The sequence below is a fragment of the Eretmochelys imbricata genome, chromosome 7, assembly GCF_965152235.1.
Source record: "Eretmochelys imbricata isolate rEreImb1 chromosome 7, rEreImb1.hap1, whole genome shotgun sequence".
In the NCBI taxonomy this organism is placed as follows: Eukaryota; Metazoa; Chordata; order Testudines; family Cheloniidae; genus Eretmochelys; species Eretmochelys imbricata.
Genome location: NC_135578.1, coordinates 24,298,104 through 24,322,546, shown reverse-complemented (window position 1 = coordinate 24,322,546; position 24,443 = coordinate 24,298,104). Strand labels below are relative to the sequence as shown.

Genomic DNA, 24,443 nt, shown 5'->3' with positions numbered 1-24,443 from the left:
GAAGAAATCTGGCCTCTTTCATGCAGGCTTTGTCTCTGTACACCACCCTTTTCACCCCATTGCTAAGTGTACATCCGTTGCTGATGACTGGAGAGATGTTACTGGTTAAAATGGAATAACCCTCCTTGCGATTAGTCTTGTTGCTCATTTAGTGTCACCAATGACTAATGGATGGTGATATTGAGGCTTCCGGTTAGTGCAGAGTGTGTAGACGTAGATCCTTTCACTGGTCTTCTCTCCTTCTGTTAGTCCTTCATTAGGGTCAGGAGTTACTCTGCCAGGGGTTTAAACACGTGAGATTCCGAGAAGCTAAAGATGGGATAAATCCCATCAACCATTCCACCAACGCTAGGTGTCAAGGCAGGATTGTTCCTGACACTATACCTCCTGGCCACTTGTCCAGTCAAGTTTTCAGAGCAAGCAGTGGAGCGTCTACCCCTTCCGACACATCTCATCAGTGTGACAGTTCACTTTACTAAGTGTAACTCTTCCTTTCTTTAGTTTATCCCATCACTGTGTGTGTGTAAGCGCGTGCACTATTGTAAACCATTCTTCTGCAGTTGCTCTCTTTTGCGTTCTTAAGAGAAAAGTGCCTGATAGCTGTGCAGTGCAGATGCCCTCTTTTTTTTTGTAGGCCTGCAACTGTGAGGATTTCTTCAACTTTCTTGGCCTTTTAAGATGAGATTTCCCTCCCCAGTGAGTGGTCTGGGCCTGCTGCTAAGGGGATAATAGCAACGCTCTTACCTGCCAATCTGGAATTGAAGGTGGTGGTCTCCCCCTTTCAGATGCACTGGTGAAAATAGGAATGGGGATGTGGAAACCTTGAACCTGTCCCTCAGAGGAATGCGTGCAGGAGGTGGTGTATGAGTGAGTGCCATACAGAGCACATTCTGGATGCATGCTGTGTGCCTGGCTCCCGGGTAAAGGACCGATACAGAAGCTGACACTTCATTAAGATTAACAGAAAACCTGCTTCACTGGGGTCATCAGCACCATTGCCCTGGGAACACACATACTCTCCCTCCCTCTGAAGTCAGCTGGATTCGGATTCCTCGTATAGCCTGAGCATAGCTGAGAACTGGTTGCAAATGAAAGCATCCTGCAATGACAGGAATGGGCTGGCTCTGGTGTGTAGGGCTCTCACTATAGGTTGTTTCAAATGCACTGGATTCAATATTCTTCGAGGTGCGCTCCTAATCTATTAAAGCTGGTTTATTCTGCTGACTTTCTCATCTACTACCTGAAACTAGACAGCTGAAAACAACCCCTCCTTACCAGGGGCTGGCAGGGCGAGAGGGGGTGGGAGAGGTGAAGCTAATGTGTCAATATGTACAGCTTAATTAAGGGAATGGGTGGTGCTTCTATGTGAAACACAAATAAAACTGTTTAACAAGCCCCTCTAGGCTGCTGCTGCCTCTTAAAAAAACCAAAGAATAAACCTTACAGCTGGAAACTCCCCTGAGAGCTTGTTCACTTTCCCAAGCTGAGCGTGGCTCTCTTTTGCCTCAGTGCAGGACGTGAGGACACTGTCACAGTCTGCCTGCCTCTCCCCTTTGTGAACTGTCAGATGCAACCCAGAGAAGGAAAGCATTAATTAAAGCTGTGTGGAAATGGAGCAATGGACTCTGTCCTCCTTTGTATCAGATGTAACTCTAAAAACCCTACTGAGCTGGGAGGGAATAACGGGAATGTCAGTCCTTATCCTTATGGAAATGAAAAGGAGCCCTGAAAGGAAGAGGATCAGGCAGCTTCCAAAGTCTGTCTGTCTAGCTTAGACTTGTCTAGCTCTGTGGTGTGGAGCGGTGGGCTGACAGCTGAACTAGGGCATGGTGTGCAGTTAAAACCAAGGACAGAAGGGTGACTTATTTCTCACCGTCACTCCTGAAGGCACTACACAACATAGTCTCACTCTACGTGCACTAGAACTACGCCGCTGCCAAGGATTCTGCCTTTCCAGCTGTCAGGCTGATTCTCTCCTGACTCCTTCCTATTTGATGTACATATTCCCTTCAGAAACCTGCCCTGTCTCTTCCTGTTGGTTTCGGTGGAAAAGCTCCATTTAGCTAGGTTTCTCTAATGCAAGAGGGAGCGTTAAGAGGTTGTAATAAATACAGGTCAAAAATAGACTCTGGTCTGACCCAAATGACAGATTTTCAAACCTCTCCCTCCATAGGATTTAAATAATGAATTAAGGGCAACTCAGCACTTAACCAGCTGCTAATACTGCTTAAACAGAATAGTCTGTACTGAACAGGTCCTATCTGTAATAGGTTGTGTGGCCTTTACTGTTACGCCATTTTTCCTTCACTTTTTTCTCTTCTCGTTTAACCGGGGTTCTGAGGGCAGTGGGGGCTTGATGATTGGTTTACTTTAAAATGTTTTTAAAAGTTCCATCCATGTGGTCCCCAGACTCGTCAAGCAACTGCCCGTTTAAGCAGATCTAATTGACCTGATCAGCAGCGGGATACTCTGCTGATGGACACTATAGAAATGGTAGTACACCCAGGTTAAGATCTCAGCCATACTACTACTTCCCGTCCCTTGGATGTAAGGCCACTCTTGCCAGACCTTATGGAATTTCAGCGTAGGCTAGGGTGCACACAAATGAGTGGGAATGTAAAGGGTAGTTGAGATGTAAAGGGTAGTTGCCTGAGGCCAACCACAGAGCTTCAACACTAATGACAGGAGTAGGAGACCAGAGAGCCAGTTACCAGCACCTGGCATATCAGTGAAGTGGTTAATTTTCTTACTGTAGACTTCGGTAATTCTGCTATCTCCGGATTCTCTGGGACTAAGGAGGAAGAGCAATTAACTCTGAAAAGCTGTGACATTTTGTAATGAGAAGCAGTAGCAATGCCGGTCAGTACCTTAATTGTAAACAGCCTTTTATGCTTTCCAGCAGTCAGGTCTCAGGTTGCTATTCCACTATACTTCACCTTAGCAAGCCAGAAAGCTATCTCTGATCTTCCTTTTCTTTTCTGAGACCACTATTAGATCAGCCTGTCTTCAGTGAAGGGTGTGGAGAACATGGAAGGCTTATGCATTATTCTTAGGAAATGTTATTTTTTGTGACTCAGTTTAATCTTGTGCTGCTTGTTACCTGGTCTCAAAGGGTTAAAGTCTGTCTAGAGAGATTCTCTGGAAGCAGGGAATAGGCAGTCAGAGGGTTAGCGTGTGTGTCATGTAGCCATGTTTGGGATTGGTAATTGGGCTACCAGGAACTGTCAGCAAGTGAATGGAGCTGCCGTGAAGATACAATGGAGCCTGACAACCAGACCATAGGAGTTGGTCCTCGCTCACCTTGTCTCAACCAAACCACTAACTTTTTGGGATGTGGCTGGGAGATGACTTATCTGACCATAGTCCCTCCCCTGCCTAAGCTTGGAGAAGGAGCAATACCCATGAAAACAGGCCAGGTGACTGGGACTTGAGGCAAAGACACAGTTGTTAAGGGGCTTCTGTTAGTAATGTGCCCTTCACAGTGCGGGAGCCTTCTCTAATCTGGGTCTCCTGAGCTCCACTGTGGGGCAGGCAGTAAGGAAGATGCTGTCTGACAGAAGCAAAGCTGCCAGCATGCAGGCAGTCTCCCAATCCAATAATAAGTGAGGCCTACCTACCTAAGCAAGGGAAAGCGAGACAGGTAAGATTCCTGTGTATGGACTCTTATTTTAATCCATTTCTCTGAGCACCGAGCTAAGGAGTCATTGAGAGAAAAGCATCCTGAAGCCGGGGATCCAGTCTCAGAGTAGAAGGGCCACAGGGCTCCCCTTGAGCAAAATGGAGGCCCAGAGCCTATCTTGGAGTATGTTTACACTGCAGTCTCGGCATCTGTGCCACTCAAGTGTAGATGCTTCCTGCATTGACACAGAGTGTTTGCATCAATGTATATAATGCACCTCTCAAAGAGGTGTTAGTTTCTTCCATCAGCCTAGCTACATCTACACCATGAGTGATGTCAATCTAGATACATCACACAGGACAGGACATTTTACACAGCCCTGTGCAACATAGCTTGGTGAGTCTAATTCTTAAGAGTAGACTAAGCCTAAGAGGAGTGCACTGATGAGAAACTGTGGAATGGTCAGAGACATAGCGTGCCCTATGGATCCTTGGCAGGGGGCTGCTTGTTATCAAAACTTGTTCAGTTCATCCCCTTAAATTTGGGGCTTTCTCTGAGATGGCGACTGTGTATTTACAACTAGCTTGTTCCACTGGGTTTGAGCTGCTCCCATTCAGGAAATTAAGGGCCTGACATTTAAAATGTAAAATTAGTTTAGTAGCTGGGATGTTTGTGTGGAAGATTGGAGGCCTGTGCCTTTAGAGCAGCTTGAGATGTAAAGCCATGTGACTGGAGTGCATTAAACATATCCCTTTCCACCCCTCTCTTCTCATACCTAAAATGCTTTTTTTATTTGGAAGCTGTTTATAAAATGCTTGTTCTTGCTGCTGCTGCCAAATCCAAATGATCTAAAATTAACCATTTCCTAGCACTCCAAAGCTGTTGATTCAGAGTCCTGGAGCCTTTCCTGCTCCCCCATCTATTCCAAAGTAGGTCCTCTTGACATTTTCTTGTGGTCTCTTCATCATAACAGAGCTGATGTTGCGGGTTAATTTGCATATTCCTGCTGCTCTTCGTCATTCCGTTTTCTGTCAAACACACTATACAGTCCCTCATCACAAAGACTGGTAGCAGGCATTGGAGAGTGGGTTATAGTGGAACTACTGCTTGTAAAAAGTGTTTGACTCTCAAACTTGGAGACTGGTGCCCTATGCTTACAGGTATGATGCAAGCAACAGCAGTGTAGGCTTCTTCCACACTTCACTGCTAATATGCCTAAATCTTGCCCTGGAGGAACCACCTCTGGCATAAGAAGGGAAGGCAGTCTCTGTTGTCAGTTCATTCCTAGTCTCTCTACTGAAACAGTCAGATGGTCAGCTGTCAATTGCAGTGGTGTGTTTTTGTTTTTTAATGTTGATACTTTGCCCGTTAGAAACTGGATTGAGAACCCATTGCCTCACTTTAAATGGGGGCCCACTGAACAGTCCATCATGTGGTGGTAGCTTTTAGTCATTGACCACTTGGGCTAGATTAGAATCAGTAATTTAAGTGAAAGTCTCTCTCATTGTTAATACCTTGAGCCCAACCTGTGCCCCATCCAGGCTCCTGTGGTGTTAATATGCAGTGATAACCTGGTAGTTTTCTACTCAGTGAATGAGGAGTCAGTCTCCCCTTGTTACACAGGTACCCTGGTTTGGAGTCTATCTTTCAAGGAGATGTTTGGGCAAAATTTAAATTCTTGGACAAGTTCCGGCTGATTATGAAACCTGCAGAAGCATCACCTGTTATGTTCTGAGTTAGGACCAAGATTTCCAAAGGGACTAATAGGGCTGTTATCCTTCAGTTTGGAACAAAGACCATCACATCCATTTCCCTGGAGCTAAGTAAATTCCACACAAGCTGCCTCCGAGAGATGCGGTCATGGAATTTACTGTGTCTCTAACTCACAGGCTGCCCATACCAGCCAAGCAGTCTGTGTAATGGAAAGAACAGATGTCGCGAATTTGGTGGCCAAATGGTCCAGTGGCAGGAAGTTGAAGCTAGACAAATTCAGACTGGGTGTTTTTCTAAAAGATCTGGTCTAGGAATTATTTTGGCGAAGTTCTCTGGCCTGTGTTATAGCGGAGGTCAGACTAAGATAATCACAATGTTTCCTTCTGGCCTTGGGGAATGAGGGTTGAGCCTAATGCGGTGCCCTCTGCCCTCCTCTGTGCTTAGACTCTGACGTTATGCATTTCAAAAGGGGAGTATTGAAAAATGCTTTAAGCTTGGAGCAGCACAATACATATTGGATTAATACAGCAAGGACTCAGTTCATTATGCTTAAACAATATAAACTTTCTCTTTAAATTACATTGGCTTATCAGTCATACACAATGAGTAAGGCTGAGAGTCTCTCACGGAAATCACAGATTCCATCCTTGACTTTCCGTGACTTCTGCAGCAGCTGGTGCTGGCCCAGGAGCTGCAGGGACATGGAGCCGGGTAGGGAGCCATGCCAACTCCGTCCCCAGTACCAGCGGGGGTCCTGGGCTGGCCCTCCCTCCCTCAGTACCAGTGGGGGTCCGTGCCACAGCCTGGCCCCTATATCAGCAGGGGTCCCGGGCCGCGCACCATGGCATAGCCCCCCTCTCCTCCAGCACCAGAAGGGGTCCTGGGTCACCTTGATCCCCCTCCCCCAGTACCCGGACTGCTGCCAGATTGCCCCCCCCTCCAAGCGCTCCCCCCTCACCCAAGTTTTAGTCACGGTATGTATTTTTAGTAAAAGTCACGGACAGGTCACAGGCCTGTGAATTTTTGTTTACTGTCCGTGACTTTTACTAGAAATACCCGTGACTAAAACATAGCCTTAACAATGAGTATGACACATTGCATTTCTTTCTGCCTGAACTGGAAATTCTTGGAGCTGGAGCTCTGATTGTTTGCTATAGCAGGATGCTCGCCTCCAGTTCAAGGTTACTCCTGGTTTGCTGCCATCTAAAAATAAACTTTCTCTTGCATCCATCACTAATTCATAAAGTTTGTCTCCAGGCGGATGTTTTTGTGCTATATTCAGTACTAGGGCAGTGGTGCAGCATGCTCAAACAGGCTGCAGCATTCAGCCTCTCCCCGCCCTCCATCTGTGCAGTTAAGGTAGACTGGCCATCCCTTCCTTTGGAGCCCCTTGGCATTGCTCATTAACTGGCCAGAGGGGTCACTGTTCCCAGGGGCTTTGTGGCTCTCAGTGCTGCTAACCTAGAAATTCAATCTGGTTCACTTAGAATGGAAGTGTCCAGCTCCGACAGCAGCTGACTTGTGCATATCCTTGCTGAGCTCCATGTGAGTGGAGCATCATAATCCTGTTTGACAAGTATTCAGCTTTCTTTGTAGAATGGGGTCGTCCTATAGCTCTTCTGGTGGAATCTGGCTTCCCTACAGCATAATCTGTCTTCACTATTGGGCAACTACAAAGCAACACAGTGGTGGAGACAGGTGGAGCAGGGACTGAAACATTTTCATTTTCTCCTGTTGGACTTCTGCACTGCAGCTTCCCAGGATATGGCTACGCTGTGTTTTAAAACCCTGTATCACTGAGTCTCAGAGTCGGGGTCTGCAGACTCGGGCTCGTGCTAAAAACATCAGTACAGTGTAGATGTTGTGGCTCAAGCTGGAGCTCATGCTCTGAAGTCCAGGGAGCAGGGGTGGGCTTCAGAGCTGCAACTCAAACCCCAATGCCTACACTGCTATTTTTAGTGGCATAGTGTGAGCTCTGCAAGCCTGAGTCAGTAGACCTGGACTCTGAGACTCATTCTCTGTATCCCCTCCCTCCCTAACCTTCACCTGATGTCTTTAAACTGCAGCTGCATTCTACCAGTATAAGTCTTTTGATCCATGCAGCACTGTAGTATGTAGGCATCAGAGAAACACATCTGGAAAAGCTCCCATTCTGCCTAAAGGAGATTTTCTTGCTGCACCCGCCCTGGCTTACATGGCAGGAAGCAGAGGCTGCTTTTAGCTGGGGCAGCTGTACAGAGTTGTGTCTGGATCCTTTGTTGCTGTGTGTTATGCATGCCAGGTGTACCTCATCACGTGTCTGTTGCCTGTGCTGCCAGAAACCCCTGCGTGTGCTGATGATGCATTCACTTCAACGGGAAGTTCAGTTAAACAGCAGCTCATTGTAAAGCAGGAGGACTCCAGCCACAGAGAAAGTGAGTGGTGAGAAGTGATAATATGGGCCTGTATTCTTGCCCCGGCAGACCTGCAGGGTGTTTTGTTCCCTGTCCTCCAAAGATAGATTTGGAGGGCTTTACAAATATCCACATACCATTTTGGAGCTAAACACTAAAGTTCCTGTCACAGAGAACTAACTGCAAACAGTACCTTGAATGAAATGACTTTGAATCGTGAAGTGACTTAAGCTTATTTTGGCTCTAGGAATTTGAGAATAGCAGCTCCTCCATTGTCTGATATATTGCAGAGTATCTAATCCCTTTTGTGGATGATAGGGGCCAGAGCAATCCATGCCAACCCTCAAGCAACTGGGGACTGTAACGCCGGCTGCAGGAGTTCCACAGGATCCTGCATGACTAGTTACAGAGGAACACTTGAGGCTCAAGCCCTCTGCATGGATCCAGGATGCCTTTGATGAGGAAGCACTTTACCTTGGGGTTGATGCAAGCACGTTGGCTGCTGTCCAGGTCTTCTGACAGATGCTTTGGTTTTATTGCTCCCGGACAGTCATTTTCCTGTGATGCCGCTGGCTTGCAGATCTATCAACATGTTGTTAGAAGGGCTTATAATAAGACACATTGAGGCAGAATTAACCAGAACAATTCTAAGGAAAACAGATGGATAATCTCCTCTGTAATCATGACCATCCCTTGTTGCAGTTCAATATACATACAACTCTACTGTCAAATCTTTTCACTTGAGCGTTGGAGACAATCCTCACCGCTGCTTAACTTGTGCCAGGGCTGAGCCCTGGCACCTCTAGCAGCTCATAGCCCTGGCACTTCTGTGTCAGTTATGAAAGTTTAAAAAAATTGCTTGAGCCGTGGCACCTCTTTCATTATGAAGTAAGCACTGATCCTCACCTACCCTGCCCAACTTTTCCATTGCTGCATTTTGAGGTGGGGTAGAGTAGGGTTTATGAAGACCTTCAAGCTTCAAAATGTTTCAGCAAAGGACTCTTTCAAAATCCCACAGCGAGTTTGAGAAATCTGTGGCAGGAATTCACTAGCATGCCTTACTGCCCCTTGTAACCACTTGAGCTGTGTGCGTGCTGTCTGATGTCAATAGAGCCCCTCAGCTGAATTACAGCCTTGTATTCTTTCAAAAGAATTTGTATTAATGCTATTTTTTTCCCATCTGGCCATTGGTACAATCCTAAAAAAATAGTCATGATTGATTATTGCCTCAGTTCTTCGACACATGGCTGGCATTGTAGAGGGTACAGTGAGTGTCCAGTATCTTGAAGGGGACTAGGCAGGGTTGGAATGCCCCAAAACATCAGCCTGTCGTACAACATACTGATAATAAACCATGTACTTGTATCCGTATTGAGTGATTACACTGCTCTCAAGTCAGCGTTTATTCATGTTCTAGCATTGCCTTTAAAGCTCAAGCACAAACCAGAGCCTTAGTAGGAACATAGGAAGAGTCCAGCATACTGCCTCTGACAGTGGGCCCCACCAAATACTGCAGAGGCGGATGTAAGACCATTACACCTGGACAGTTATGACAGGAAATTTCTTCCCAACTCCAGGTAGTGAAGATAGGCGACTGGTGCCTTCCCATACTGGGTGGGTACCAGCTAAAGGGAAGGACACGTGACCACCCCACGTCTCCCCTGCACAGTGATCCCTCCTGCCCTGTGCCCAGCCCAGGGCCGCAGCGCTCTCCCTGTCCTACGTTCCCCTGGGGGGGGGGGAGAATCTCTATCCTTCTCTCCCTGTATCTCCCCTTCCCTTCCCTTTTCTTCCCCCCCGCACGTTCAGCTGCTGTCCCTGGCAGGTGGGCGGGGAGTGGGATGGAGCTGCTTCTGCCTGAAAGAGCCTGGCTGGGAGGTGTGTGGGTGTGCGAGCGAGCTTCCCAGCCAGGCTCTTTCAGGCAGAAGCAGCTCTGTCCTACTCCACACCCAGCTGCTAGGGACAGGGAGAGCAGCCGAACGTGCAGGGGGAGAGGCACGGGGAGAGGACAGAGAACTTCTCCCTCTCCACTCCCCGCTGGTCAGTCTGGGGAGTCACTTGACCCCCCACGACCCCATATTCTCCCTATGCATCGCCTCTAATTGCACGTTCCCATTATCCATACAAATGTCCAGTCCTTTTTTTAAAATTAAACTAAGCTGTGGCCTCAGTTATACCTTGTAGCAGACAGTTTCACAGATTCATTCTGAATTGTGTTTTTCAAAATGTCATTGAGTGTCCCTCATTTTTGTATTATGAGTCGAACTAGGAATGCCCAGTTTACCTTCTCAGCCATTCAATCTGTTGACCTCTATCAGGTAATCTCTTAAACTTAATAATGCTGTAATATTTTTGGTTAAGCATCATTGACCTAGACACAGTCTCTCTGCCCAAGGAGTTTACAATCTGAAAAGTTCTGGACAAGCAGCTTGTGTGCGATGGTGTTTGGTTTATTTTGACCCCACGCTTCAACTGGATTCCCTTAGTCTGTGTGTAAAAGACCATTAGTATAGACTGCTTTTCAGGAGCATTAGACTGTATAAGGTTCTTTGGCACCTTCTTCTCTGATACAGCTACTGCACTCAATAATGATCACCAGGTTTCAGTCAATTCCAGTGGCAGTAAGATACCCCAGTGATAGCATTATAGTCTGTACATGCAAGAACAAACTCTGTATGGCACAAGACCCTTCGCAGATGGTATGTTTAGATCTGGCAGGATGGGGGAATCAGGTGAGGTGCTTTGGAAATTAATTAGGGACAGAGTGCCTCTTGTGGTAAATGGCATTATGGAAATATATGTTGGATGGAAAAACTTTTATCAAATCTATATTTTCAAGGTGTAAAAAGTACCTTTCTGTTCAACTTAAAAAAACAAAACAAAATATGACAGGATTGGGCCACTTATTCAACTGATATAAATAAAACCTATCAGATAGCTGTAACTGAACATAATATTTAGCCTTTATCTAGCACTCTGCACTTCCAAAGCACTGCACAAACATTAATGCTCCACTTCCTGAAATCTTCCAGATGGAATTGAGGGGCTATATACTGTATTGCATTGTGACATATGCACTGTTGTGTGGTTCTACTATAAACCCCTACTGAAACACACCAGCTAATTAAGATTCAGGCAAGACCGTGGTTGTGATTCTGTGGAGCATTCATGTATAGCTACTGCCAGTGCAAATTGTGCTAGACTAGCAGGTTGTGGGACAGATTGATGCATGAGACAAGTGTATCCTGGAGAGCCAGCAGAATGCACACCTGGAGTCTTGAGCATTGTGTGCCGGAGTCTCAGGTGACGTTAAACAACTTAGCCAGAGCTGATCCATTAAAAATGGAAGAATGCAGACACAGTAGCAAAGAAACCTAGCTATGACATATTAACAATTGAACTATTTAAAGATGACTAGAAGGATGGGTGCTTTTCTGGTTCCAGTTATTATATAAATTGTTGGAGGTGTCCAGGGACGGCACAGGGAGATTTTAATTATTCACCTGTCATGTTTATTAGGAGCCTCTTAAGAAAGACGGAAAAACCAAGAACATTCATTATGATCCCCAAATTGATTGAAAACATGTCTGCCATGTTCATTCCCACCGTACTTCTTTTGCCTCTTCCCTTTCCACTGGAGCACTTAGCTGATGTGTTGGTGTAGTTCAGGAGTGTAGCCTCCAAAGCTGGATAAATTATGCAGTTTCTATAGAAATAATATGTATCAAAGGAAACTTCAGCCCATCAGACTCCCCTGCCGCGTCTCCCCCCCCCCCCGCTCCCCCCTATATGTCTCTCACACTGTATTTTCCAAATTCTGTGTAAAATACATGAGAGGGACTAGAGTCTGACATGAGTTACGGTAGTGGCCTGTCTTCTCTACAGATGTGAATTCAAACCCTGCCTTGGGTCATAGATGAAAATGGGTTTCCTCTTTTTAACTCTTACCACCTTTCATGAACTTTTTGTCTGTAACTGCTCTTTCTTGCAGGTTCAGATGTCGAGATGCCATCTGTGTTAGTGGTTAACACGTGATTGGTACTGGACCTCACATTCACAAGAAGTCCAAGATTAGACTAGCAGGCACAGTATATGTCAGAAGAGAGGTGCCTTGGCAGAGCTAGGCGTGTGCTTGTGAGTAAAAGTACAGGATTAGACTAATAGGGGGTGATGTAAATCAGGTTTGAGGTGCATTGGCAGAGCTGCAGGGAACCAAAAATCCTCTCAAATGCTGCTTGCTTTTATTTTATTTATTTTTTTAAAAATGCATGTTGGGAAATTAAATATGGCAACTGAACTGGGAACTAAATCTAGATTTCCTGAGTCTATCCCGTGCTACCTCACTGTGCTGTTAATGTCTTTATCATTATAGTGCTCACAGGCCCCCGTGAGGATCAAGGCTTGTTGTGCTGGGTGCTCTCAAACACATAGGAAAACATGGTCCTGGTCCCAAAGAGTGTACACTGGAATATTACAAATGATGTGAACAGTGTAGAGAGGGATACAGTCAAATACATATAAAGTTAGATACGTGTGTTTTTGTATTGCAGCACGCCAGCTGTCCTGAAATGCTCCTCTGCTTTGCCATCATTAATTGGCTGGATGTCTTTTCTAGGCATCACAGCTGAGATTCCCCTTAAAAAGGGAGTGCGTAGTTGCCTACCTTCCTATATGTATTAAATCCCTTATCACCTCAAACCAGGGAGCAGACACTTGAGAGTATTAATGGCTGGATCTATGGTTTTATCTTGCAGACCATCAAAAGATGTGCTACTCTGCACTGGTTCTGGCTATGATATTCTCTATGGGAGAGCCGCTGCCATATCACCACTATGGTAAGAACTGAATGCATTGCAGAGAGGGAAAGCGTCTACCTAGACATCTTGCGGGGGGCGGTTCCTGGTGGCCAAGACCGCTCCAGAGTGCTAGAGGGGGATTCTCCCTGCCGCATGCATGGGAGGAGAGGGAAAGAAGCCTCCTACGCCACCTCTATTCCCTCTCCCAATTTTGCACCAGCACAACATAGGAGAGTCATTGGCCCAACATTGCCAAGAAGCCTAAGGGCTTGTCTGCCCTTGAAACACTACAGTGGTACAGCTGCGGCAGCGCTTCAGTGTGGACATACGCTATAGTAAAGAGAGGGATTCTCCACATCCCTGAGAGACGTAGCTGCTGTTGGAGAGGTTTGTGTAGGAGTCTCCTTAGCCAGTTCACTAGACTCCATGATAAAGATGCACAATCTCTGAAGCCAGTGAAATGGGGAGCACAGAATGAATCTCTCCAAGCTTTCAGAAAGATGTATTCCTCTCCTAGTATAACCCGGTGGTTATTTCCTGCAGGTGGCCTTGTTTGCATGGGCTGCAGCACTTTCCTAATAGCTAGGTTAAAATGAGTTACTACTAATGATTTGCATTAATGTTAAATAGACTAAACTACTGGGCAAGAATATAAATCTCTTCTTGCCCATAATGCTTATGTTCCTTGGTTGGTTTGCTGCTGTGACAGTAGCTAGAGTAGAAATTTGGGAATGCATTTACTCGGCAAAACTGCTCATCGGGTGCCCTGCTCCCAGCACTGCTGTGAAATGTGTAGAGTTCTTTTTTGGAGCCATTCACATCTCCTACCACAAAGACCCCACAGCTGGCCATCCAGTGACCAGGGCATTACCTCCTGGGTGGCTGAAATTGCAGCTGATTTATGCTCGTAAGTGTAAAAGAAGCAGGCAGTGTCTTGCATCAGGGAGGGTAGTGTGTTTGATCAGCACCGGATACTGAAAGCCCTTTTCTCCTCATGTACAGAGCACCTCAATTCACAGTTTGTCCAGTTCCTGTTGGATGTGATTGAAGATGGGCTGCCCTCAGATACCACAGAGCAACTGCCTGACCTGTTTGTTAATGTCCTTCTGGCCTTTAATCTCCACATTCCAGGTCAGTGACACTACTTTTCCTCACTTTCACAGGATTCTGGTGGTCTACGGGAGGGGTTTCTTGACTTCCAGGCTGCACTGTGCTAACTTGCCAAGCTCCCTTCTCTTATTTATTCCCTCTTCTAATTCTCCAAGCCTTCCATTGTAGGCACTGAGCAAGGACCTAGAGAGAGAATGCCTTTGGGGGCAGGGGGTGATTTTAATTGCCCACTAAGGAAAATGTCTCCAGGTGTGTGTGTGAGAGTGAGTGAGTGAACACAGTCCCTGAATCCTCCATTCTCTGGCCAGGACTGAGTTGGCGAATACAACCCCACCTGGGATTCCAAGTGAAAATACCATTTTAAGTGAGTGAAAGCTTGTCAAAACCAATTAACCCCTTGGGGCAGGCCAAGCCATCTGGGCCCACATGATTCCCTCCACTCTTTCAGTTAGTTATTTTGGTGGGGTTTTATATGGTGCTGTGCACTTGTGTGGGTTAACTTCACAGGAACATCTAACTACTGTAATGGGCACGTATCAGTATAATTGCACAACTACTAATCTTCTCTCTTCTTCAGGTGATTGGCAGAGTTGCTACTTATCCCTGGCTGTGCCTCCTGAATCCCATTAAACGTAGATACATTAGGGTCAGTCTCATAAACATATTCTGCTAGGCATCACTTTCTCCTGGATTTCTTGATCCCTCATCATGCCTACCATGGTGAGCTCCTTACTAATAGGCAAAAGATCTAGTCTTGTGGAAAGAAGCTTAACCTCTCCCAGCTGCTGCTGTTTGCAAGAGTTTGGAGTCCGTAAGCATTAGAAGATGGAAGTGTAATATTAGGGCCTAGTCTTGGATTCTGCTTGTTAATCTTGAATATGCAAGATCTCCTGTTGCTATGTTGTAATTGTCGTCTTGTTTCCTTGCTGCTGTTCTGTTCAATGCCTTTATCCTTGGCTTCATGGAGAGGGAAGGCTAAAGCAGCAAGGACATGTCCAATAGCTTACCCGTTGTTTTGTGTTCCGTTTCGTTAACATTCAGGTACTAGTGGTTTTGTTTCTAATTTCATAGGAGTTTATCGCACAGAGATTGATTAAGTATGCTGTCTCAGTTGCTTTCATTCATTATCCTTTCTTACTGTTACCCGGTGCATTTGCTGGCTTCTGTAATTATGCAATAACACTTGATGGGCAGTGCATTTCTGGGGGATTATTCCCCACCTGGAGTGCAGCGAGAAGCTGAGAGCAGAGCGACGTGTTCTCGTATTCTGAGAACTTGCTAAATGATGTTCAGGCTTCTTATTAGTAGGTTGAATTTTTATTCCCAAGCCTTCAGAGTCTGTCAGAATATTAGCACTTCACTAGTGCAGAGGTAGTTAAAGCTTTCTTAGGATCTCTTAATAGATTAACTCCTTTCAACCTCAAGGATCCTGAAGTACTTTACAAACTAAACAGTATAGACTGGGATTCCTATCCCCACCACAGAAACGCTTTGGCAATGTTCCACCCAACAGTTCAGAGCAGGAAGAGATGAATAAATCTGTATTCGAACAAAACCTTAGGGAGGCAATATAACTCAAGTAAGAATTTGGCTAGGATGCTAGGATTAACCCATCTATTCTTGCAAAAATTTAGATCTTCCTCTAATCGGTTTGTCATGTCATACAAAAGATAACACTTTCTGCCTCACAGAACCCCTTTTGCACCATGCTTAGGCTTTGGGGTCATATAGTGCAGTGCACTTCATCAGCACCTGGGTTTTCTGTTGGGTGGTGTTATACAAGTACATGCCCAGTCCTTATTTACTTTTGAGGTCTGAAAAGGTGACAGCCCACCAACGTATTGCTGACCTGACAAAGTGAAGGAGATCCTGTAGTGGGGTGGGTGGCGCCTCTGGCTTCAAGTGTTGGATCTAAAACAGAATGGAGGTAATGTTTGAGTGTAAAGCCTTGCAGAGTATTCCAAAGGCTGCTCTGATCCCCTGGATGGGAGCCAGCAGCAAGCCAGCTCACCAGGGGGAAATAGAAAGTGTAAATTCCAGTGTTTATGTATTAAATTTGGAGGCGATTTTCTGTCCAACCCTCTGACATTCTCATTCTGAGCACAGCAATGGTTGTGACACCCCAAAGATTCCCACATCAGTGGTGTGAAGACAGGCTTAGCATTTTGTTTCTCTTCTTTTGCTGCTCACTTAATCCAACCTGAAATGTGTTGCAAAGAGATCTGTCATTGCAAGTGAGCCTGTTTCATCTCTTAGTGCCAGAACACAACGTGATCATGACTACAGTGAGCAAGCACTCCAATGTCAAGACCTTCACAGAGAAGGTGCTGTTGCTACTGAACAGGGGAGGTGAGTGTTTCTGCAACTTTATTACATTCCCAGCAGGTGGGAAAGGTTAATGGCAGCACAGAGCTAGAAAGCTGAGGCTGATATCATTGAGAGGTCAGAGAGTTAGAGGGGGTGGCTGGCAGATGAGCTCATGGCTTCACTAAGATTTGCTGCGCTCATACACTGTGAGGTGGACAGGGCTGCATTCCTGAGGAAAAAACTGTCTGAAATAAAGCCCTGCTGATGACATCTGCTAAGTAACTAATAACGGCAGGTAGACTGATGTTCTCTTGCAAGCCAGTCCCCATGAGCTGAGATTAGTGCAGCCTTTTGTGGGAATGGCTAGGCTAGGCTTGGCAGGATTCGGTTTTAATTGAGAACTGTAGGTAAAAGTCCATTTCAGCCAATGCTGAAATTGACTAAAAGAATCAATTGCTTACATGTGGGCATGCTGCAGAGATCAGGTGTGCCCATCCCCACTCACTCACCAGCCAGAACTGCAGGACCATCTGCCGGCAGGAGCCATTCAGCAGTGGGATTGCCTCCCCAGGAGCCAAGGGCTCATCCTTCTCCTTGCAGTCCTGGCTGGGAGTCCCTGCTCCACTGGTCCAGAACCCCAGCCTTCCCCACACCTTGTGCCTGCGGGGATTGGGTGTCACCAGCCCAGTGGCCATGCAGGGAGCCCTCTGCTGAGCCAGGATGACCACAGCCTCCCCTGCACCTTGTACCCCGGTGTCTTGAGCCTCCCAGCCACACAGGGAGCCCCCTGCAGCCCAGCTGTCAACACTGCCCTAACCCCAGCCCTACCCCCAACTTCCATGGAAATAAATATAGTTTAAAAAAGGAAAAAAATCTTAAATAAGAATCAATAAAAATTCTTCACGATTAGAGAAAACTAACAATTGAACTCTGCTGAGCCTACTTGTGGCACAGCAGCGTTCTCTCCTCCTGAGAATGGAATCCAGTTTTTCCCTTGTCGTCTTGGCCCTCCTGAAATGGTATTCTGTACCCCACATGCCAAGGTCTGCCTGCCTTTCTCGTCTGTCGAGCTCTGAATCACTTCTCTGATGGCCCATGCTGGGGAGTAGGTGCCCCAGATGGTGGGTCTAGAGGGAATACTGTTCTCAAAGGACATTGCTTACAGGTACACTTTCCCTTTTCAAATCACCCACCTGATTTGCCAGATCCAGTATAGCGTTAAATCCACTGTATTTGTAAAGCAGATCATTGAAATCCCATAAAGCTCAGCTCCCAGTCAGCACAATGTCAAGTATTTCTACCTGTTTATCTGCCACTGCATTGTACTTTTTAATACCTTCTGGAGCACTGGGGCCCTGCTGCCTTCGCTTTGTTTTGTTGACGTGCTGTTAAATAACCTCTCCTGTGTCTGTGATACTTGGTTCTTTTCTCTGGCTTCGGTTCTTTTCAGGGTTGTAAATCATGGTCTTCGGACAACATCAGTCAGACTTGCATATAGCCTCCATGCTGTCCACCTGACTTCCTTCCAAAGCCTTTACTTAACTCTTTCACTGCCTGATTACCTAATGCTACCACCTCACCCTGAGTGGCTGCAGAAAAACAGCAGGAGTTGAGACCCTTTGGTAGCAATAATCTTTTGGGGGAGACTTCAGCTTCCTCCTTCCCCTTCCCCTAAGGCAGAGGAGAGGAGCCAGTGCACTTCAGAAGCCTCTCTGGGATGTGTATGAATATTTCGTTCTGAAGAGAGCGGAGATGCTGTTGGCCTATTTACACCTGGAGGCGTTTATTATTTTCTTGCTTCCACGTAGGTTATTAGGCTGGTCTCCATGGTGAAGCTCATTTCAGATACAAGCTCGGCTGGACTGCGGGCTGTTGAGGGGGTTTTGCACCAAAATAATATACCAGGGAGAAGAAAATGAGTGTAGCTGCTCAGGGAGGCCAGCAAGTTCTGAGGAGCACTGGGTGGTGCTGAAGTAATGAGCTTTCCCTGTGATGTGTTAGTGAAACACAAATAATGATTAATACTTAAACTAATATGAGTTTGGTCTCAGCTCAGTGCCCTGCAGAGCTGTCATCCCAATTATGCTGCCCTGAGTTAGGCACTGTGCTCACCAGTGCTCTCCCAGTATTCACAGCTACCAGGCATGGCGTAGTGTCTGAACTAGTGCTTTGGAGTAGCTGTCTTAGGTCAGGGGAAACATCCTCAGTAAGGCACGTGGAGCTCAAGTCCTGGTGCAGAGATTCACCCCAAAGAAGGTGGATACAGAACTTGAACAAATGTTGACTGTAGATTTTAACACAGACCTTTTTTCTATGACAACCTGCCTTCATCCCTTCCCCGGCTTGGCCCCCAGATGATCCGGTTTGTATCTTCAAACACCAGCCTCAGCCTCCACATTCGGTGCTGAAGTTCCTTCAGGACGTCTTTGCCAGCAAAGATACCGCAAACATCTTCTACCACACGGACATGATGGTGATGATCGACATAACGGTGCGGCAGATTGCAGATCTCTCCCCTGGAGACAAGGTGCTGAGCCAGAGGGACTAGGGCTGGGACCTGGGGAGGAAGGAAGCTTTCCAGGGCAATGGAAGAGAAGGCTTCTTGCTACCCAAGCCATGGTGGGGAGGGGAGGAGGCAGGTTCTAGCAGTGAAGCAAAATGGCCCAGGTGAGTAATGGGTGCTCTGGAATAGAGTAATCAGTGATTTCTGGATCCCTTTTCTTTCCTGTCCTCAGCCTGCTTCGCAGAGCTGGCCTTAGACCAAGCAACACATAGGGACTTCTTGGAGTCCCATGGCCCATTGTTAACTCAGCAACTATAGGCCAGCTTGCACTCCTCAGCCACAGGACCAGAGAGTGAGGCAAGCCCAGTCTGCCCTTGTAGCAGCTGGAGGAATGACACAGTCCAGGTACTTGACTGAAGGCTCCTTTTAGGGAGTTGTTGCCAATTCTCTGTACCTCACAGAGCCCCCACATTGCTGTCAGATCAGGTGTTCCAGCCCTTGGGACCACTACAGTGATCAGGGTGCCAGGATCAGCTGTGAATAGGGAAAGGCATGAAAATTTGCCCCATCCATCCTCCATCCACTCACAGAAAGATGTAGGAAGAGCTTACCTATGAGAAACGTTTCTCGAAGTTTCAGTTGGTGGGTTCACTCCCCAGCCTGGGTTACTGGCTGCTGTCCCTTCCCTCTGGGGACTTCCAAGGGAAAAGGAGTTCCTTGCTTTATCCCCCTCACTAAAAGTAGATGAATGGGGTCTGTTGATGTAACTGTTGTAAGTTGCTCTGGGAAGAGCATCAAGATTCCATAGATATTAATGAGTTCCACACAAAAGCCGGTGCTTACGATGGAATCTCACTCCTGATGGTAACACAGCAGCAGCTGTTCCAGTGTTAATGCTTTTTGGAATCTGGAACACTTGTTTCTCATTTAAATACTGCATTGTGCTCTGTCTCCCCCCACTGCAGCTGAGGATGGAGTATCTGTCTCTAATGCATGCGATCATGCGTTCCACATCCTACCTGCAGCATCAGCATCGTCTTTCTGACCTGCAAGGTACCTTGCAGCGCATTTTGGCTGAGGAAGAAGAGGGGCAGCAGTGCCAGATGGACAAAATGATCATCTGGGAAATGTATAAGGAGTTCCCAGAAATGTCTCCAGGAACCAGCTAATTCCAGACCATCGGATTGGACTGAGAGAGCCACTTGGAACAAAAATATCTCATGTTGACACTTCTCCACATCCCCTTCCAGTGCTGCTTATACTTATTATTCCTCCGGGTGAGGCCTAGGGTTCAGACAGGCCCTGTAGAAGTGTCAGCAATAGAACACCCCAGCAGAATGCATTTTCAGGGCACTCCTGAGGTCTGGCCCTTTATGAGAGTTGTTACCTTGAATGGAAGAGGGCAATTTGCACAAGGGTCATGCTCTGACTGGGACAGGAAGGCATTCGTCAGCTGTGTGGGTATTGTTAATGGGAGGGGACACAGAGCTTGTGAGGGACTTACCAACCTGGATGCTGGATAGCTTTGGATATTTAGCTGTTCCGGGGTCTGCGGTCCCGAATTAAAAAGCCTTTGCCATAGAGTGTCCTTTGTCCCTGTACACATCTCTCCCTGCAGTTACCAAGTGGAGTAGGCCAGTGTTTGGAAGAAGCTTTCGTAACATCTGTTTTGTTTTCTGCTCCTAGTGCAAATATGCTGCAGTCCTGGCAAAAGGGGATAGCTAACTGCATCTCCACTACTGTGTCTGGTGAGCCTTTTGCTTCCTTGTGACCCCTGGCTTGCTCTCTGGGTTACAACCCACCAACTGGGGTCCTAACGGCCGAGTCAAGCAGCTGCTTTTTCCAGTCTTCTTTACATAGTGATGATTAAATCAGAGATTCTCTCACACTGTGCCGGCAGAACAGTAACAGTTGTCCAGGCAACGTTATTCTTTTCAGAGGCCTCTGGCCTAGACACAGTGCTAAGGTGTGTCATGCTAACTGAAACCTGCAGCTTGTCTCCTAGTGTCTTCCCAGCCTCTGGTGCGCCACACAGAGGTGTGTATTTGTAGCTAGGAGCATGGGGTGCTCTGTTCTTAAAACCTGCGGATTTCTTGCCTTGAGCTTAGTAGCGATTGGTTCTGCCTAGCTGTACCTCCTCTCCGTGTGCCAGTGGCCTGAAGGTTGCTTGAGCCTGATGTCCAGTAGTTCTGCTTGTGAATATTCACAGGTGTGGAGAACCCGCTATATTTTCTCTAGGTCTCTAACAATGGATTAATCTGTTTCTTATTTATATCTTACGGATGTGGTCACAAGCTAACATGGGTCTGTAATATCTGTTGCTATGCACAAGCACTGCATAAGTGATTGCTCTCCTTTGCTGGAGCTTTGCAGTGTTTTGTGTAGAAGCCATTAGAAATGAAACTGGGAATACTTTGGCAACTGGTTATTAGCAGATGAATGAGCGAAACTTGAAGTCTGTGTGGTGAGGGCTTGGGCCCTAAGTGCGATGTGAGCGTGAAGCCCAGGAAGGCCCTGCAGCCTAAAGAGGATGAGTGGATCATGAAATCAGCGTTGGAGCATTCAAGGCTAACGAACAGCCCTGTTAGAAATAAATCTATTTTCCCTATCAAAATGTCTGAATGTCAAAAGGGAGCTGTATTTTGGTAATAAATAACGTAAATGTAACACACAACGGAATAAAAACATCTTAAACGCTGGGCTCCTGAGAACACTTCTATTGCCTACTGCATTTGGTTACTGTCTGAGACTGTGTTATATCCTTATTGTGGGGACTGAGGAAAGGCCAGTGCAAAATGGTGTGAACCCCGTCCTTGGTTTTGTGTTAACTAAATGTTAGTGCAAAGTATACGGTTGCTAATCTTTTTAAATGGGAGTTACTGTAATTCAAGAGTTGATTTTCAGACACCAGAGTCTCAGGCAGGGAAATACATAAACCCAACTCCCCTACCCCATCTCAATGAAACGATAGGCAGAAATGCGGAGAGCTAACTGTTCTGGCCTCTGGGAGTTTCTGATGGGAGTCAGAAGGAGTAAACATCTGAGGGACAGTGTTGGGGAGGAGGTTCCAATGAAAGGACTCTGCCCAGCCTGGACCAGGTAAAGCCATGGAATGGAGAGCAGCAACAAGCCATCCTGGCTCTGTCACCTTTGGTGCAAGCCACATTGCAATCAATAGCCTGCAAAATATCTCTCCGATAGATTAAGGATTTGCTTAGAGTTGCAATTCACATCCTACAACACACACAACTTCAGTCTTCTTCCAGCAGAGCTTCCGTTTCACCTGGCATCATGCGTCACAGGATTTTGAACTGTCTTTATTAAGCACTAAGGAATCAAGTTTCTGCTGTTGAAGCTAGCTGTATACCTGTTACCAAACCCTCAACCCTTCCCATGGGGTAGGTAAGAATGAGGTGGTGAGGAGGGGTTGCTCTAGCCTCATTATGAGGTGCTCGTTAGAATACTGTCTGATTCTGCTATGGTGAAACCTTCCACAGTTGCCTTGGAGGTAGGACTCGTTTGGCTGGTACTCTGAACATTGGGCTCCTGAAGGCTGTTCTAGGCTTGCATCATGGTAATTCCTTTCAGTTTCAGCCCCTCTGAGTTGGGGCAAAACTTACCAGAGCCTGGGGCTCACCTGCAAGCCCCCCTTCTTGAATGGTACCCTCCAGGGGAGCTATGTCAGTAGGGGGACAGTTGCCCTCCTGTGATTCATTCCACGTGCTTGGGCTGGCAGGTCTGGGCATCAGAGCGAGTCAGGAAGAGACCCGCTCCCCCTCCACAGCTGGAGGCAGCGGTGGCTGCTAGATCGGGTCCCTGCTCCACAGGAGGTGGGCAGTGGCTCCTGTGTCTGGAGAAAGTTAGCAAGAGGGGAAGAAAATATGGAGCTGTGAGGAGCGAGGAGGCAATGCTGCAATAGGACAGGTGCAGTCCCTGGAGCGGAGCCAGCGTTCTGGCCGCTGGTGCCTGCAAGTCTCCGGGATGCTGGGAGGCCAGATGCCAGCTCGTGCCCAGGCTGCAGGCATTAGCTAAGAACGGACAAACTCCTAGCTGGAGACCAGACCAGCTCACCTGTATGTTTGTTTTGATCAAAATAGGTATTAGTCTTAGAATGTCTTTGGTGTTTAGACTCTATGAAATGCTTGTGAAGTGCTGCATGCATTAATCTTACTTGTAATGTTGGGATTCCCACTAAAGAAAATACATAAGTTTTGCCTTATAACTGAGAATGTTTGCTCTGAACTTGTGAACCGAGGCATGGGAATAGTCCCCTTGCCCATCCAGAAGCTATCAAAGTTAGATGGGCCATCAAGGAACATGGCAATATAAAAGATTGATTAATGGCCCTATTGCACCTTGGAAATGCTACATGCAAGGAAGCTCGTCCTGTGGACTTGGAAGCTGAATGAAGGAAATAAAACAAAGTCACAGGAAAATGCTCCCTCTCTTCACTGTTTGAACTCTCACGGGGCTGGAGCCACCAAACTGAAGCCAGAGATCCACTGGGGTTGTGGGGGGGGGGATGTTGGACAAATCTGCAGGTGCCTCCCTCAGCACTGATCAAATGTGAGCAGTTACCCTCAAGCCATTCTTGAGGAACCCCAGAGAGACCACTGTCAGTCTGCCTCAAGGCTAGCCTGGGGTGCTCTGACAGGTAAACCCTCAAAGCTACAGCCTGAGTCAGCCAAGCTGGCTGAGTGCCGGACTTGGTGCTAATGTTGCCCACATTGGAACAGACTCTGCTCAGCCCAGTGGGGCAGTGTCACCAGTGAAATACCCTGCGCTGTTGCCAGCACAATAGAGGGTTCCCTCAAGTGTCGGTTTCCCAATGCACTTGTCTCTGGGTATTAGTACATTGCGTTGCCACTTCACCTGTTGGCTCCTGGTCCCCTGCCAGGCTGCTGTGACACCCACAGTACTGGCTTCAAGGCTCTCCTCTCACCCTGAGTTAGGAGCTGTTGACCTCTGCCCAGCTGGAGCACTTGAGCTGAGGCAGACGCTCCTGCACAGAGAGTTGATGCTTCTGGTGCAGGAAGCTCTTCTCAACACCGCCCCCCCCTTGTGCCAAGGACTCCAGCCAAGACAGCGCTGGTGCTTCCTGGAGCATTAGAGTGCACCAGGTCCCCACGTTGCGGAGGGAACTCCAGCCACCTGCTTGGGGGCAGCCTGAGGATCAGGGTGATGGAGGCTGCTGTTTGGATTGATGTGAGCTGAAGGATTCTTTTGATGCCCAAAACTTTTCTGTTGGGCATTCCCTGGATCTCGCCGGGCGGGGTGGAGCGGGTGGGATGGCAGATGGGGAGGGATTGGGCAATATGACCAGCTGATAATAAACATCATGAAACAGGATCCACTTGCACACATGGGAGGAAATGGAAGGGAACAGTGATGGGATGGGAAAGTCTGACCCTTCTATACAACAGGAGATCACTGAAGTGAAGGAGCAGAACATATTCCGGGGGGGAGTTCACTTCAGCTCTGATGCCATAGTGAGAGGCTCTCTGCCCTCAGCCAGGAGGGTGAGTGGCTGTGCGGTTTCCCTAAGCTAGTGAGTTTCTGTGTGAATGGGAATCCTGTCAGGTAATCCGTGTAACTGCAGTGAGAGGAAAGGTCTTTGCAAATCAGAGAGAATCAAACTAGCTTTTCCTCTGTAAACTCATTATTCTGGAGCCTGTTTAGGCGTGCCAAGGCTGAATGCAGGCGACAGGCACAGATAACACACTTGAGTTTTCATTATATTTTAATGGGCCATTATTAGACCAGTATCTCTACAGATTAGTGTGTTTTCATTAAAAAGAAAAGGAGTACTTGTGGCACCTTAGAGACTAACCAATTTATTTGAGCATGAGCTTTCGTGAGCTACAGCTCACTTCATCGGATGCATCCGATGAAGTGAGCTGTAGCTCACGAAAGCTTATGCTCAAATAAATTGGTTAGTCTCTAAGGTGCCACAAGTCCTCCTTTTCTTTTTGCGAATACAGACTAACACGGCTGTTACTCTG

General features: G+C 47.0%; 1 protein-coding gene across 3 annotated transcripts in view; it reads left to right on the top strand.

Moving 5' to 3' along the window:
- Nucleotides 1-21,139, top strand: part of NCKIPSD (NCK interacting protein with SH3 domain) — a 99,443-nt gene extending 78,304 nt beyond the window's left edge. For 2 of the 3 annotated variants that reach the window (XM_077821748.1, XM_077821750.1), the window contains 5 exons: nucleotides 12,480-12,560; nucleotides 13,524-13,652; nucleotides 15,888-15,980; nucleotides 18,293-18,465; nucleotides 19,407-21,139. In XM_077821748.1, the coding sequence (XP_077677874.1) occupies nucleotides 12,480-12,560; nucleotides 13,524-13,652; nucleotides 15,888-15,980; nucleotides 18,293-18,465; nucleotides 19,407-19,610 (680 nt within the window). In that variant the 3' untranslated portion in view covers nucleotides 19,611-21,139. The remainder of the gene's footprint in view (nucleotides 1-12,479; nucleotides 12,561-13,523; nucleotides 13,653-15,887; nucleotides 15,981-18,292; nucleotides 18,466-19,406) is intronic. The other variant, XM_077821749.1, reaches the window with a different exon arrangement.
- Nucleotides 21,140-24,443: the final 3,304 nt, after the last annotated feature.